This window comes from Xyrauchen texanus, chromosome 20 (assembly GCF_025860055.1).
Source record: "Xyrauchen texanus isolate HMW12.3.18 chromosome 20, RBS_HiC_50CHRs, whole genome shotgun sequence".
Classification (NCBI taxonomy): domain Eukaryota; kingdom Metazoa; phylum Chordata; class Actinopteri; order Cypriniformes; family Catostomidae; genus Xyrauchen; species Xyrauchen texanus.
This window is the reverse complement of record NC_068295.1, coordinates 36,333,417-36,350,339: the sequence shown is the minus strand read 5'-3', so window position 1 is coordinate 36,350,339 and position 16,923 is coordinate 36,333,417. Positions and strand designations below refer to the sequence as shown.

General features: G+C 36.4%; 1 protein-coding gene across 3 annotated transcripts in view; it reads left to right on the top strand.

The window, feature by feature from the left end:
* The window catches only part of LOC127660545 (cullin-9-like), a 75,233-nt gene that overhangs the window by 42,217 nt on the left and 16,093 nt on the right, over positions 1-16,923 (top strand). The window contains exons 21-31 of one of the 3 annotated variants that reach the window (XM_052150864.1): positions 452-637; positions 821-847; positions 1,839-1,969; positions 2,336-2,518; positions 4,554-4,711; positions 6,665-6,863; positions 9,121-9,292; positions 9,855-10,000; positions 10,113-10,242; positions 11,045-11,247; positions 11,895-12,148. In XM_052150864.1, the coding sequence (XP_052006824.1) occupies positions 452-637; positions 821-847; positions 1,839-1,969; positions 2,336-2,518; positions 4,554-4,711; positions 6,665-6,863; positions 9,121-9,292; positions 9,855-10,000; positions 10,113-10,242; positions 11,045-11,247; positions 11,895-12,148 (1,789 nt within the window). Of the gene's footprint in view, positions 1-451; positions 638-817; positions 848-1,838; positions 1,970-2,335; positions 2,519-4,553; positions 4,712-6,664; positions 6,864-9,120; positions 9,293-9,854; positions 10,001-10,112; positions 10,243-11,044; positions 11,248-11,894; positions 12,149-16,923 lie in introns of all 3 variants that reach the window. The other 2 variants (XM_052150863.1, XM_052150866.1) reach the window with 2 other exon arrangements.

The following is a 16,923-nucleotide window of genomic DNA, read 5'->3' as shown; positions in this document are numbered from 1 at the left end:
CAATCCGGGTGGTGGAGGACAAATCTCAGTTGCCTCCGCTTCTGAGACTGTCAATCCACTCATCTTATCACATGGCTTGTTGAGCGTGTTACCACGGAGACCTAGCATGTATGGAGGCTTCATGCTATTCTCTGTGGCATCCATGCACAGCTCACCACGTGTCCCACCAAGAGCGAGAACCACATTATAGTGACCAGGAGGAGGTTAACCCAACGTGACTCTACCCACCCTTTCAATCAGGCCAATTGGTTGCTTAGAAAGCCTGACTGGAGTCTCTCAGCACGCCCTGGATTCGAACTCGTGACTCCAGGTGTGGTAGTCAGCTTCTTTACTTGCTGAGCTACCCAGGCCCCCTTGATTTTGAACCCATATTTAATTTATTAGAATATTTGTATTGTCTGTCTATGGTGTGGCTTATATTGACTGACATGTTTTCTTCTCTGTGTAATAGAAACTTCTGTTCTGAGCCCTCTATCCTGGCTGCTCAATGAGTATTTGTTGAACTCCGAATCGACCAAGCGTTATAAGACCTCGGCATCCATCTTCAACTCCCGTGTACGACGGCTCACTCATTTACTTGTCCATGTGGACACGAGCACTATTGATACACAAGAACTCAAACCTCCCATCAAATCCAGTGAGTGACTTCAAAAACTACAATACTTCCTATAAAGACTGGAGTGCTACTGCTTTTATATGTCGAATAGAAGGGTAGTATTTATTAGTGCAAAAGAACAGGGGTGCTATTTTTAAATCACCTGCTGCAGATGTGTTAAATCAAGGCTTCTGTATTTCAAGATATTTTTCTTGTTTTCAGAAGGTATCAACAGAAGCAGAGATTTAAAGAGTAAGTAATAGTATAGAAGCCTATGTTCTTTTATTTCTACTTCATTTTTATTTCTACTTCTATTTATTTTGCAGAACCATCCGTTGATAAGATTAACTTCAAACTTAATAACCATAAAAAAAAAAAAAAAAAACTATTTTCTTATTGATTGATTGCTCAGGCTTTCCATTTAAATTGCTGGTAGAGCTGCATGGTTTGTGTAAAAAGAAAAAAAAAAATATTATTTGACAAATAGTGCGATTGCAACTTGAACTGTAATATGATAACCATTTAACGTCTCCTGTGTTTTGCCTATCCTCTGCTGACAATAGAGCAAGTTATTTTTTAAGGCTGTTCACACTTGAGTCCTCTTTAAAACAATCAAACCTGGTTGTCCTTAAATTGATCCTAAACTGAATTAAAAATAAAAGAAAAATTAATCTCGGTGTTCACTTTTTACTTCCTCTTATGTCCACTTTTTCGATATGATTTGGTCTTGGTACACTTCATCTTTCTTGGAACTCAGTCCACATTAACATAATAAAATATTGAATTATTATTATATTGAAATTTGGAATTATATTATACAATAGTAATATAAATTAGTACAAAATTTAGCGATTTAACAAACCGTCTCCTTTTCTGTGCTGTGCTATGTTTTTTCATTACATTCGATTTGTATCATGAGCCCTACAAGTGCATTGAGTTTGTGTAGAAGACATAACAGAATTTGCATGTCTGCACATGAATTAGCATGTCTGCACATTAATTAAAGTCCAGCTTTTTTCTGGTTAAATCATCACAAGGCCATATTGCGATTTTAAAATTTAGATAATATTTTACTTCAGTTGGTTATGCACTTCAGTTGGTTACTGGCATGTTTTTTTTTTTTTTTGTTTTTTGTTTTTCTCAGTTTTGATATTTTGTGTGGTTGACCATATTATATGTGTGATCCTATTTTTGACATTTGCTCAACTTGTCAGTGTCTTTATGTGCTTTTGCTGTTTCACAGATGGTAAAGAGGGGAAGAATAAGGAAACAACAGCAGTGAGCTCATCTTCATCCTCTTCCAAACCCAAAGTGAAGAACACTAGCAGCATTGCAGGCATTGCTCTGTGCTGGCAAGGTGTTGTTCAGCGACAGGTTAGACAAATAACTATTTGCAATGGGTTAAACATGTTTTCACTCCCAGATGAATACATTCTCTGAGATTTTTGGGTTGAAAATCTATACAATTCTGTAGAATGGAAACTTCTTTTTTTTTTTTTTTTTTGGTAGCTGAAAGGAGTATTATGTAAGCCAAACTTTTTCCATGTGGCCTGCTTATATCCAAGTTAGTTGAATATGTAGCTGTCCAAATTTATTTATAAAAATAAGGTTTAGTCAGATACAAAAAAGTTGATAACCATCTAATCATCTCAACCTAGAATGGATGGATCACAGTCAGGTAATTATGTTGAAAAGTTTACAGTTAATTTGTTTACAGTGACAGTGTTTGGCTGTTTCTAGGTAAAGACTTTCTTGGATTCGACATCCAGCCTTGCTGACTTCGTAGAGAGCTACAGGAGCATGTTTTTACGGCTGAAGAATGCCATGGAGGAACTTTTCGGCCAGCACACAGCGTTTGTACTTGCGCTCCGTCAGGGGTTCTCTGCCGCTCTGCTTCAGCTCTCCATCCTGACTGCCATGCATGTGAGTCAACAGGGAATGCTTCAGTGAATCTGTCATATTTAAGAGAAATTCAGGAATTTATATTTTGCATGAAGAAAATTAGGCTTATTTTTGGACCGTTTAGATTAAGGGTCGCAGGGGGTCTGCGATGTTACGGCAGGGGGTCCGCAAATTATTGTTTGACCCACCATTGGCACTTGTAGTAATCACTCACACGTGAGCGATCGAGAGGAGTGTTCATTTTAATCCATTACACCAGCATGCCAATTCGTCCTGATTCTGTTTTTTATTTTTTGTCACTTTTTCTCCCCAATTTTGAATGCCCAGTTCTCAATGTGCTCGAAGTCCTCGTGGTGGCATAGTGCTTGCCTCGATCTGGGTGGCAGAGGACAAATCTCAGATGCCTCTGCATCTGAGACCGTCAATCCACGCATCTTATCATGTGACATGCCGAGCGCGTTACCGCAGAGATGCAGCGTGTGTGGAGGCCCATGCTATTCTCCGCAGTATCCACGCACAACTCCTGCTGCATTTAGTTATGAACTGATTGGAACACTAAATATTATTAAAGTGTGATGAATGTGAGCGAGTCTAAAGAAGCAGGCATCCCAGACAAACCATTTGCGTGACCACTGCTCCTCACAAGCTGCTCAAAGCACGACACACATCAGGTTCAGCTGCGTTGCTGTGGAGGGTTGCTTAGTAAACGCATCTGCTTTGCGTTGGTCACACTGTGCGGTTGAGCAGATGCCAGCCTACAGTTTCTTTTATTATTAGTTGCTTTTGCTTTCAGAACAATAGCCTATTTGCCTGGTGTAAATTAATAGTTACCGCTGAGATTATCAAACTGGCATACAAAGTCCTTAACGTTATACACACACACACACGCACGATAGTGACTCTCAAATCAACATAATTAAAGGTGCACTCAAGTCATTGTTTTCCTCATTGCAAAGATTTACTCCTAATTAAATTATGTTTAAAATACATGTATTAAATGTATCACTCACATGAAATGAAGACTCCATATTAGTATCCATATAAAAGTAGCTGAATTCTGCATGGGCAGGATCTTTCTGTCTGCCTATCTGTCTTTCGGTCTGGGTGTCTATCTATCTGTCTTTTTCTTTATATTAAGGAGGGGGTTTCGAACAGTGATTAACTTTAATTTTTTAAGGAAAATTAAGAATGTCACTTCATGTCAAAAAATGTTGCAGAGCCCTGCTGTACATTATTTGATTATTATTTCAATGGCTTTGTAATATAAACATCAAAGTTTGTACATTTTATAGGCAAAATATAACACTCAATTCTATACAATATGAAACTGGTCCCGGCTCCATTTCTCTACCCACCAAGGGGTCCGAAAAGGTTTAGATTATTGCCACTGTAACATTATTTTCATGTCAATTAAGCAGTTATTCCTTAATTCTCATTATTGTAATTTAATAATCACATTATCATTACATTCACATTCTCATCATAAAAATACAATAATGTACTATTTAAATTGTTTATTACATTTATACATCATTGTATTTATTTTCTGCCTTTTCATTTATGATATTTAAATTAAAAGCTCATCATATTACTGTTTTTTACTGTATTACAATAATGGTAATTACAAGAAAACTCAAAGCATCAAAATGTTGATGAAGAATATGGTGAAGTTTCAGGTAAAATGTGCTTAGTTGTCAGGATAATAATTTCACAATGCAAAACATCTTAAAAGTCTTAAAAAAGCCTTCATTTACTTAAAAAAACATAAATAATATTTTTCTTATGTGACCTGGACATGTCTTGAGGTTATTTCATACCAGGCGCACTTTAGAGAAAACAATCTGAATTATATTGATGGAAAACCCTTGATGTCGGAAAGATTTATTACACTCTTTCCTAAATTTTAAATATAGATTATTAATAGTGCACAAAGTAATCCCCCAAGACCACAAAAATGAATTCCTTTTAAACATATAATCCATTTAAACGTCAGATCTCAGACAGTGATTTCATGTCCTATGATTGTTTGAGACACAGATTTAAATTTTTCTTGAAGGTGAGTGAACGGTTTGCACAGTACATAGACAAGAGGATCCAGGAGAGTGGAGTGGACTCTGGGAACGTGGACACTTTGAATCAGCTGCAGCAGTTCCTGGAGCCCATGCTTTTCCTGTCGGGTTTGGAGCTGGCCAACACCTTTGAGCACTTTTACAGGTATTATAACAGCTGCTGATAACTACGACTGGGTGATATTGCTAAAAAACCTACCTCTTGATTATATAACTATATTTAAGCCTTTTGATGGTATTGTATTTGATATCTATCTTGATGTCAATGTACACTCACCTAAAGGATTATTAGGAACACCTGTTCAATTTCTCATTAATGCAATTATCTAATCAACCAATCACATGGCAGTTGCTTCAATGTATTTAGGGGTGTGGTCCTGGTCAAGACAATCTCCTGAATTCCAAACTGAATGTCAGAATGGGAAAGAAAAGTGATTTAAGCAATTTTGAGCGTGGCATGGTTGTTGGTGCCAGACGGGCCGGTCTGAGTATTTCACAATCTGCTCAGTTACTGGGATTTTCACGCACAACCATTTCTAGGTTTTACAAAGAATGGTGTGAAAAGGGAAAAACATCCAGTACGCGGCAGTCCTGTGGGCGAAAATGCCTTGTTGATGCTAGAGGTCAGAGGAGAATGGGCCGACTGATTCAAGCTGATAGAAGAGCAACTTTGCCTGAAATAACCACTCGTTACAACCGAGGTATGCAGCAAAGCATTTGTGAAGCCACAACACGCACAACCTTGAGGCGGATGGGCTACAACAGCAGAAGACCCCACCGGGTACCACGCATCTCCACTACAAATAGGAAAAAGAGGCTACAGTTTGCAAGAGCTCACCAAAATTGGACAGTTGAAGACTGGAAAAATGTTGCCTGGTCTGATGAGTCTCGATTTCTGTTGAGACATTCAGATGGTAGAGTCAGAATTTGGCGTAAACAGAATGAGAACATGGAGCCGTCATGCCTTGTTACCACTGTGCAGGCTGGTGGTGGTGGTGGTGTAATGGTGTGGGGGATGTTTTCTTGGCACACTTTAGGCCCCTTAGTGCCAATTGGGCAACGTTTATATGCCACGGCCTACCTGAGCATTGTTTCTGACCATGTCCATCCCTTTATGGCCACCATGTACCCATCCTCTGATGGCTACTTCCAGCAGGATAATGCACCATGTCACAAAGCTCGAATCATTTCAAATTGGTTTCTTGAACATGACAATGAGTTCACTGTACTAAAATGGCCCCCACAGTCACCAGATCTCAACCCAATAGAGCATCTTTGGGATGTGGTGGAACGGGAGCTTCGTGCCCTGGATGTGCATCCCACAAATCTCCATCAACTGCAAGATGCTATCCTATCAATATGGGCCAACATTTCTAAAGAATGCTTTCAGCACCTTGTTGAATCAATGTCACGTAGAATTAAGGCAGTTCTGAAGGCGAAAGGGGGTCAAACACAGTATTAGTATGGTGTTCCTAATAATCCTTTAGGTGAGTGTGTTTACTCTGAAATGTCCAAAAAATATGTATTTTCCCAGTCGGACAAGCAATTGTTTTGACCAAACAGCCATTGTTGCCAACTAGATTAAAATAGTTTAATGCAACTAAAATACAGCAAAAAATTTGTTCAAAATTATCAATGCTCTTTCCCACACTGTTTTTAACTAGGCAGACGCAAGGAAGAATAATAATTGAATCATTTTTATTTATGTGCACCAATATAACAACACATAGTTATGAAAGTAATGTTTATGTACATATATTTTAAATAAACCATATGCAGTTGCCAGGTGAAGACTTTTTTTTAAACGTTTTTGAGCGATTATGCAAACTAATTGCTGAATCAGAGTTTAAATTGTAATTGGAGACTTTTAAAACTTCTCTGTCTGACACGGTCTTTGGGAAACTAAATGTCCATATAAAAGTGCATCGATATCATTGGGATATTCACAATTATTATTCCGAATAATCAGTAAAAACAGGTTGTGTTGACATGATAAATTGTGGCATTTACAAAAGTGCAAGCTTAAAACAGCTTCACCTCAGAAACCTTTTCTGTTCATCATGTTTCTCATGTTGTACATGACTCCCTTTGTGTTCAGGTATTACCTGGGTGATCGACTGTTGGGTATGGGCAAGCTGTGGTTAGAGAGTGCCGTAATCGAGCACATTGGAACCTGCTTCCCAAATCGTTTTCCCCAGCAGATGTTGACCAACCTCAGTGAATCTGAAGAGCTTCAGCAGGAGTTTCATCTGTACCGTCTACAACAGCTGGACAAAAGTCTGGAGGACTTCAAGGAGGTGAGAGAAACAAATCGAAAGCAAGAACTGCTTAAAGCCAAAATGAAAGCAAAATTCAAGCTTCATGTGTGTACCTGGTCTTTTTCTTAGATATTCAATATGCATGTTATTCCAATTTAAAGAAATGTATTTGTAACCTTTAATCAAAATGCATTTATGGTTAAAAAAAAAAGTTAATGTTAACCAACAGTCAAATAGATATTTAGGTATTGTTTTATTGAACTTGCATTAAGGCCCGGCTCCATTCTGGTATGGAATGCCCACTTTTCTTGATCCAATCAATTTCTTGAGCCAATCAAAAACATCCCATTTTAGAAAATAAATGGGTTGCAAACAAGGTTTCACGTTTACAAACGTGAATAGAGGTCACAATGTCATCCTTAGGGAATCAGTTGTTTGCATCATCATGCAGAACTCAAAGGCTTTGCTCACACTTCAAGGAATGAAATCCTATCTGTTTGGCTTTCTTCTACAAAAATTCTGTATTCACTTCATAGAAATTGTTGCATAGTTTACTACATGGTGGAAAAAATGAGGAAAATGACAATACATACACTTTGCATTATGAATGATGAAAAACAGACATTCAGATTGAAACACATTTTATAAAATCTAAATTTTAGTGGTCGACCGATATATTGCAGAGGCCAATAAATTGGCCGATATTCTGACTCTTTAATTATCTGCATCAACCAATACATTTTCCCTTTTTTTTTATTTTCTTGAGGGCACCAAAAATCACCTGCTTGCATGTGAAACGACTGAGACTTTTTAATAGACCGGTGTACAACACAGTGTCATTTAAACGATCCACATATTAGAGCAGCTGCAGACGCATTTGAGCTCAATGTTAAAGTGCTCACCTGTTTCATTCTCCCTCTCTCTCCTCAACAGTTCCCTGTAACTTTTAACTGTCTTGTCTAATGATAAAAAGGCAAATATCAATAAAACTAATATCAAATATGCGCATATCTCATTTAAACTTCACAAAAATTTTGTAGAGCCATCCAGCATCCTGTGGAGCGCTCATTTATTTACCTCTAAAGCACGCATTCTAACAGTCTCACTGCCAAATATCAATAAAACGTATATTATATACCATTTGCAAATATTCAAATATCTTGTTTAAACAGATGTAATTCACAAACCTCAGGAAAATCCAGCGGTTTCTTCCTGTCGAATGCTCATCTAATATCTTCCTCTGAAGCGTGTTTTCTATCAGCCAGAATTAAAACTTCAGGATCAAATGTTCCTCTCATTCACAAATCATGGCCGTTAGTCTGTGACATTCCATGCAAGCGATCCAGGCCATTTAAACTGTCAGGAAATGGTTCTGCTTGAGCGTTAGTACAACTTCAAGGCTGCGTCCAAAACCAGGGTAGGTAGGATGAAAATAAGGTGCTTTTCAAACTGTTCGGAGACCAGTTTGTTAAAGAGTTCTGTTCATTCAAAACAGATGTCAGTTAAGCCATTAACTGGTTAGGCATCAAGGGGGCAAGTCAGCTGCCTATGTTTTCAGAAAAGCGTTTCATGTGTTCTGTAAGTAAATGTCATATTCACTGTGCACTCTATGTACAATTGGTTTGATTAGATATTTTCTGAGTTAATGCGATTACTAACGTGGACATGCCATGGTTACTGGTTTACTGTGTGTACTGTTATTTCCTTCCTAATATATGAACAATTTCATCATGTTCAAATAAATTACAAACATTTGATGACAGAATAGAATAATATTTTTTGTTTTGTGTGAAATTGAGTAAATATAGTGCTAAATATTAGTTAATATTATTTGTTTTAGCAATTTTATGTTTGTTATTTACTATACTACATTGTGTGATATATCGGCATTTTATCAGCGTATTGGCCACATTGCTCTGGATATCTGCATCGGCCAATAAAAAACCCATTTCGGTCAACCACTACTACATTTAAACCACATACATATATGGTTGCTGTGGAGTTAGTAAAATCTGATTTCATGCATTAGTTTGCTCTTCAGACTAAAACAACTGAACATATTTAAGTCAGATATTCCTCAAAAACAGATGTTTGCTTCATCTGTAAAAAATATTATTATTATATAATAATATTTTTTTAATATACTATGTGTGTGTATGTATGTATGTATGTATGTATTTGTGTGTATATATATGTATATATATATTCTCTTTATTGAGTAAAGTTAGTCCCTTGGTAATAATGGTGCTTATTATTTTTCATCATGTTTTTAACATTGTTTTGTGGATGGTTTCAGATGATGGATGAAGATGTGACTGAGCCTGAGGAAGAGGGCGATGTGAAAGTTCTGGTGTTGTCCCCTCGTTGCTGGGTTGTGTCGGCTCCTTGCTACCTTGAAAACCCCAGCAAACACTTCCCTCCTCAACTCTGCAGTTACCTGGCTGAATTCACAGAGTTCTACACCAACAGTTAGTTAAATTTCCACTTTAATGACATGCAATCTCTTCCCATGCTCAATGTGATTTAGACAAACTGGATGTGTGTTCTAGATTAAAGGAATAGTTCACCCAAAAATCATAATTTTTCAACATTTACTCACCTTTATTCCCTCTCAAACTCTGACTTTCTTCTCCGGAACACAAAAAAAAGATTTTATGATTGAGATATATGTTGTGTTTTTGTCCATACAATTCAAGTTAATTGTATTAGTTAAAAAGAAGTTAAATATTTTTTGGGTTAAAAATGTCTCTCTATGTGCGCAATGTTTAATATCTGTAATGCGAAACATCAGTCTCTAGAAAGCACAAATTACTGAAAACCCTGTTATAGTAGGTTTTTTAAGAATGATGTTGAAGCCCTTGAACCTATCCCTGAAATCTTATTGGTTGATAGAAATGTTCTGGACCATCCGACAAGGTTTTTGATCCTACTTGATAAAATCATGTTAACCATTAAAGATATTTGTCTAGTTTGATTGATGGTTCTGTTCTGTTTTGATAGTAAATGTTTATATATGTATCTGCTCTAAAGGTCAGCGCATGTATAGCTTGACTCACAGTAAGCCGCGGCGGCTGCAGTGGACATGGCTCGGCCATGCAGAGATTCAATACGGCTCATGCACACTCTATGTTTCCACACTGCAGATGTACATCCTGCTACAGTTCAACCAACAAGAGGTACTCCATGAAAACACACAAGCAATTATCACTGCCAACCTGAATATAAGATTGCAGATGTATATTAACTGTCTTTAGAATTGTTGACTTGCCCCTTTTTTTTTCTCTCCAGGATGTTAGTGTGGAGGCTCTGCAGAAGTCCACAGGTCTCTCTCCAGTGATGCTGACTCATGCAATTAAACCACTCACTGCAGAGAAGGGCGTTCTCACTCACATAGGCTCTAACCAGGACCCCATGAAGGGTGAGTACCCCACCCCCACCGTAATGTGCTTTTGCATCTTTTATTACTTTTGAGAGTGTTAAAATCTGCAACATTGATTAACAAGTATAAGTGGTTTGATCGGTTAACACTCACTGTAAGGATGAATGGGAGGGTATCGCATTGTGTCTGACCACATCTTTCAAACAAGCTCCAATTGGTCAAGCTGTTCATAAATCCAGAAGCTCTTCAGTTAAAACTGCTTGTTGCACACGCATTTCAAAGGTGTCGGTCATTTATGAAGAAATGGCCCTCTTTCAGCATTGCAGTGGAAAATGTGCAGCTGTCTTGTACTTAAGGATCACGCAATTTCATATTGGTGACCAACACTTCAAATCTATTTATTTGAACGATTGGACCAAAAATACAAATGGAAATCTGCCAGTGTAATCTCCAGAAAATTATTTTTAAAAGATCTTACAAAGGACTGAAAAAAGTAACCTGTGCCATGTGACAACGTCATTTATGCGCCGCTTTAGAAGAGTTAGGACAACAATTTAAACATGAGTGATGATAATGAGAAACATTAATAGTCGTTAAAATGAAAATTAAAACGGTATAAAGTTGCCCAAATGTTGGTCGGGACATGCCGTTCTCATTTTTCTTCCATAATATACATTAAGTGAAGTTTAAAGGGTCTTATAAAGTTACAGAATCGAATTGCTTTTGAATCTAATTGAAAACCAAGGAATAGTGAATCAAATCGCTTCCCTGTCAAGCCAAAGATTCACATGCCTAATGAACACCACAGGTTTTTGAATTAACTCTATGATCAACTTTTCAGGGGTCCTGAGATTGAACAAGATGTCCCTCTCTCAGAGCTCGGACAGACACGGTTACTATTTCCTGCTTCCCAAGCAGATCTACCTGAATGTGGATGAAGATGCTGCTCTCACACTGGAGAAGAAGAGGAACTACATGTACTGTCTCATTGTGCAGATCATGAAGAATGAGAAGGAGATGCATATTGACAATTTGGTGTTCAAGGTAAAGTATAGATTCACAAAGTAGGAACCTTAAGATTAAAGAAATTATATTTTGCTTAAGAAAATAAGGCCTATCAAATTAATTTCAAGACGATTACACTCATTTTCTCCCTGATTTATTCTCATTGCTGTAAAGCAAAAAATTAAACCACTAAACATCTACACTTTTACATTTTTAGGATTAAATTGTGAATTATCAATATTTATCTTTCAGATATGTTTTACTTTGATTTATGCAATTTTAAAAAATTACTGAATTACACCAATAAAAATATAATGATAATCACTGAAGTAAAATTGCCTGATGTATAAGAATAATAAGAATTTTGGGGGAAAATTTGCTTAATTGTCTTGAAAAAAAGGGGTTAAAGCTGAAGTTTGTAATGTATGCGCCACCAAATGGAATTGCTAAAATATTTCTATAAAGACGGTGTTTACAGTTTTCAAGAAAATTAACCTTCGAATGGCTTAATATCACTGCATATTAAGCTGGGATAGGAGAAAGTATTTTAACATAGAAAAAGTTACATCAGCTTTAAATATGTCTAGCACATATAAATCATGATATATCTGTACTATATGTACTGTATATTTTTCTAAATTCATTTTTTTTTGTGTGTGTGTGTGTTGTTAATTGTGATGTCACAGGTGTTGGACAGGTGTCAGAATCAGGAGGCGACTCGACCTCAAGGCTCGGTCCGCTTCAGCTGCAGCACGACTGATGTGCTCTCCTGCATCATGCATGTCATCAACAGAGGCTACCTGCGGCGTAACGAAGAGAGCCCACACATCGTGGAGTTCTTGATGGAGGATCCTACGACGCCCCGCAAGGGCCAGGCGCAGTTCTCCTTCAAGATCGACGGGACGAAGAGCAATGCAAGCAACAGCGAGTCCGACACCAGGTGTGCTGATGACCCTTAAACCTTGACCTCTAGACCCCCCGTGCAAGACAGGAGGCAGAGAACAGGAGATGTGGCTTTGATTAAAAATTTCCTCCCCTCTCAGGGCTGATTTTTGTTTTTGTTTTTCTGAAACTAGATAATGCCAAACAGACTCTCTTGCAGGGCAAGCACATTGTCTGTCCTGTTTTTTTCTTGTTGTAAGCTCTTTTCATATTTCCTGTGTGTGTTGCCCTGTTCCTAAACCTAGTGAGCTCCCTATCTAGACCAAGGAGTGCGATCCATTACCATTCCCATTCATTTCAATGACAGTTGCTTGGCTGGAGCAAAACCCCTCTGAAAGAAAACAATTTGAATTCAACTAATTTGAAAGGTCATCAATGGAGAATCATACTTTTTGGAAAGTGGTGTAGTTGATTGTATTGGAACCAATTGTAAGTCGAGTCTCTCGTGAGGAACACTATTTTTGTGGGTGCAGAGTTGCTGCCATTGTCATGAGCAGAGCTGGGTATTGATACAGATCTCCCGATTCGATTCTGATTCACAAGCTTTTGATTCGATTCATATGGTTTTATTTAAATTATAATGCCTCTTTTGCTTACATATAAAAGAAACGATCTCCCAGCTAATGCTGTTAATTATACAGGGATCCTTTTAACTATATACATTTTATAATAATATTTTATTACCTTTTCATCGTTTTGGTCACATTTTGGGTTTTTAAAAATAAATAAATAAATGTATTCAATCAATAAATAAGATATTATATTTCATATATTATTTTTGTTACATCCTTATTGTTAAATTGCACAATTTGTTCTATTTGCAAGTATTTTTATGAATTTGTTGAACACGAGCTACAACCGGAACTGTCTCTTTAACAACTAACAGCATTTCTGTAAATGCCTTCAAATGAGCACATATTAACTAAAGAGAATGGCTTACCTCATCTGTGCGATGCATGATTAGAATAAAAAATAAATCAACAACTGACTGTAAAGAACAGAAAGAGTATTAAGAGACAGTATTCAATGAAAAATGGGTTGCGTGGATCGTGTCTTGAACACTTTACACAGAACAACTTTTACTCTCAACACGCTGCTAAATGTAAACCTTTACCAGCCAGTTGCCAAATATATTCACTTTAGTCACTTGGCGTGAAATTTGATTGCAAATGCTAGTGATTTCCTCTCATTGTAATGGAGGGATGTGCATTTAGTGAAAGATTGATCTTTTGATTTAACTGGCCTACTTGTCACCCCCAAATTCCGTCTATCCACCATGGGGGCCAGGGCCTTCAGTTGCGCTGCTCCAAGACTCTGGATTGCCCTTCCCTCTTACATTCGACAGGCAGACACAGTCAATTCATTTAAAAAATTGTTAAAGACCTATCTTTTTAATAAAGCTTTTAATCTTTAAAACATTTTTTCTATATTGCCATAGTTACCCTACTGACACTCTTTATAGTGCTTTCTTTGGGCGTTCTTAGCATTTTGCTGATTTGTCATATTTGTAACATGTATTAGCATAATATGAATTTAAATGTATTTGTATTTTTAAGTCCTCCGAAACATGCAAGATGTCCTTGGGTATTTAGAAAGGCGTCGGCCAAATAAAATGTATTATTATTATTAAAATGTATTTAAGAATCGATATCGAGATTGTTCAAACGAAGATCGCTGTTAACCCAAAAAATTTTTTTTTTTTACCCATGCCTAGTTATGAGGTTCCATCTTAGTTAGTTTGCCGCTTAGAAGGCAACTGCTTATGTAGGCAGTAGACAGGAAGGCAGCTCACTAGTTTTTGGAACAGAGCCTGTGTTTGAGGCAGAAGCTTCACATGTGCACAGGAGGTCTTTTGCTGCTTGTTTTATTAATATTTTTTTATGTCATCTGTTCTGGTCTGAGAGCTACCAAAGTTATGGAACACCTTAGGAGATGCTATTTTTTAATTCTGCAATTCTTAAATTGAGACTAGCACTGAAGTTTTCTGTTATAAATTAAAGGTCGCTCTGTTCTTTTTTCTCTGAAAGGTGAAGCATGTCATTTCTGTGCCACTTCTGACACCAAACTAAATTTTTTCTAAACATAATGACCGCTTGCAAAGAAATTTCATACGCTCCCCCCTTCCTGCCCCAAATCCTGCCATTGTATGAGGCAGTGTTGCCATGTCTGCTCAAGCAAATAGATTGCAATTCTACTTGGTGCCGATAGTGGAGCAAAAATAACACGTTTCAAATTTTAAGGATCACTTTATTGGCAGTTTCTTTTAAAAAAGACTTTAAAAAAAATCTAATACTTGAATATACTGTGTGTTTCGGTGTTTCCCCATATGTTTTCTGCAGCGGTACTGCTGAAATTTCACATGGCTCATTAATATTCTTGAAGGAACGTAACACTTGCTAGCCCTTTCTACACTGTGCACATTAGTGATGTTTAGTTCGTCAAAGAATTGATTTGTATTTCTCGTTCACTGACGTTGATCCCATTTGAAACCAGTGAGCTCTAAATTGAAGCACGAGACTGCTTTGTTGGATTTTCATGACTGTAAAGACGGACTGTAGCGCTAGACAATAGCATTCGACTGCGGGCTGTGAAGGAGCATATTGGTTTTACACACTGAATGAATACACGCCTTCACTTAATGAGGGAGGATCAGGATCTGTTACCAACTAAACAAGAGGAGCAGTTGTGTCGTTTGTTTACTTCTGTAATATTGTTCTACAAGACGAGAAAGTGGCTTGATGAATTATGAGTAAACGTGACTTATTAAAATCAGGATGTAAATGAATAACTTAAAATTATTTTTAGGCTAATATTGTTGTCTTTTTGTATTGTCATGCACAGCGGTTCACAAAATGATAGATATGCTTTGTTGTCATTTGTGGGGAAAACGCTTATGATGCTTAAACACTTCTTAATTCTAAGTATAATTAGACTTTGTGAGTGACTTGGTGCTTTATCAATGGTTTGATGACACAACACATAAAAGACATTCATTTGTTGCCATCCTCTAATTAAATATGACATTTATTGTAGTAATAGGTTTGTGTGGTTTTAGATATAACTATAAACTCTAGAAATATATAATTTTAGTTTTATATTTTTGATTAATAAATGGAAAACAAAAAGGAAAGATTAGGACAGATGAAATGTACTGTGCATAAATAGACCGTTACAGTAAAATATGGTTTGTCTGTTTTCTTCAAGCAATTTTAGTTATTTTTTAGAACTATATAAATGTTTATTATAGAAAATAACAGTATTTTGAAATAATATTATCTGGCTACCTTAAATAATGTAAAAAAAACAGTTTTAAAAACAAAACACATTCAATAGAGTGAAATGCATTAAATGTGCAAATCTAACAGTGTCATTGGGAGCTGAGTTTATATTATAAATTTTTATTTATGGTTCATAAAAGTAATTTTCTGTGATGAGACATTTAGTTATTTGACAGATATTTCTACAGCTATCTAGGCTTCAAGAGCCCTTCAAGTGTCAAAAGCTCCCAGTAAATAAAAACACACATGACAAGGTGAACATGAATAACTCATAAGGATGTGTTAAAATTATTCCTCCACCGATGCGCATAAATATGGGTCCGACGTTGCAAGCTGCACGACAGTACCGCTGCTGAAAAAACTCCTAGGGGAAACACTGTTTATATAGAACAGAATTCTGGCATAAATATGTTAGATATATTGAAAAGGCAACTTAAGCCATTTATGTTTTAACAGTTTAAAAAAAATAAAGACATTTAAAATTTTGAATCATGTTTGTTGCTCATTTATTTTATTTTTTATATATATATATATATATATATATATATATATATATATATATATATATATATATAATATTTTTTTTTTTTTAATTTAATTCAATTATTTTAAGCCTTCAAATCAGTAACTTTTTACTAAAAGAAGGTTTCAACCCCAATTTCTTTGCCAGATATTATTTTAATTAATTATAGGTGATAAATATTTTAAATGTAACATTAATAATTTAAGAATAATTTTCATATTAGACCTTCTTAAAAACAGGTTCATATGAGTAAGTTAAAATGTTTTTCTAGACCAGCATCAAATCATAAAATGTTTCTGCTTTTATATGAACATTTTGATGATCAGGCCCATATGGGATGCAAGCCTACAGAACTCTGCTTTTTCCACAAAATTGGAATGACCTACATTTTTACAAATCCTCTGCCTTTTTGAGTTTTTAATACATAATTTGTTTATAATATACACTGGCAGCCAAAAGTTTGGAATAATGCACAGATTTTGCTCTTATGGAAAGAAATTGGTACTTTTATTCACCAAAGTGGCATTAAACTGATCACAATGTATAGTCAGGACATTAATAATGTGAAAAATGACTATTACAGACAACTTAAACTAAAAAATTCTCCACGTGTAGTAATGACAGCTTTGCAGATCCTTGACATTCTGTTTGTCCAGATACTCAGGTGACATTTCATCCCACACTTCCTGTAGCACTTGCCATAGATGTGTCTGTCTTGTCGGGCACTTCTCACGCACCTTACAGTCTAGCTGATCCCACAAAAGCTCAATGGGTTTAAGATCCATAACACTTTTTTTCCAATTATCTGTTGTCCAATGTCTGTTTCTTTGCCCACTCGAACCTTTTTCTGTTTCAAAAGTGTCTTTCTTTGCATTTCTTCCCATAAGTCCTGCGCCCCTGAGTCTTCTCTTTACTGTTGTACATGAAACTGGTGTTGAGCGAGTAGAATTCAATGAAGCTGTCAGCGGAGGA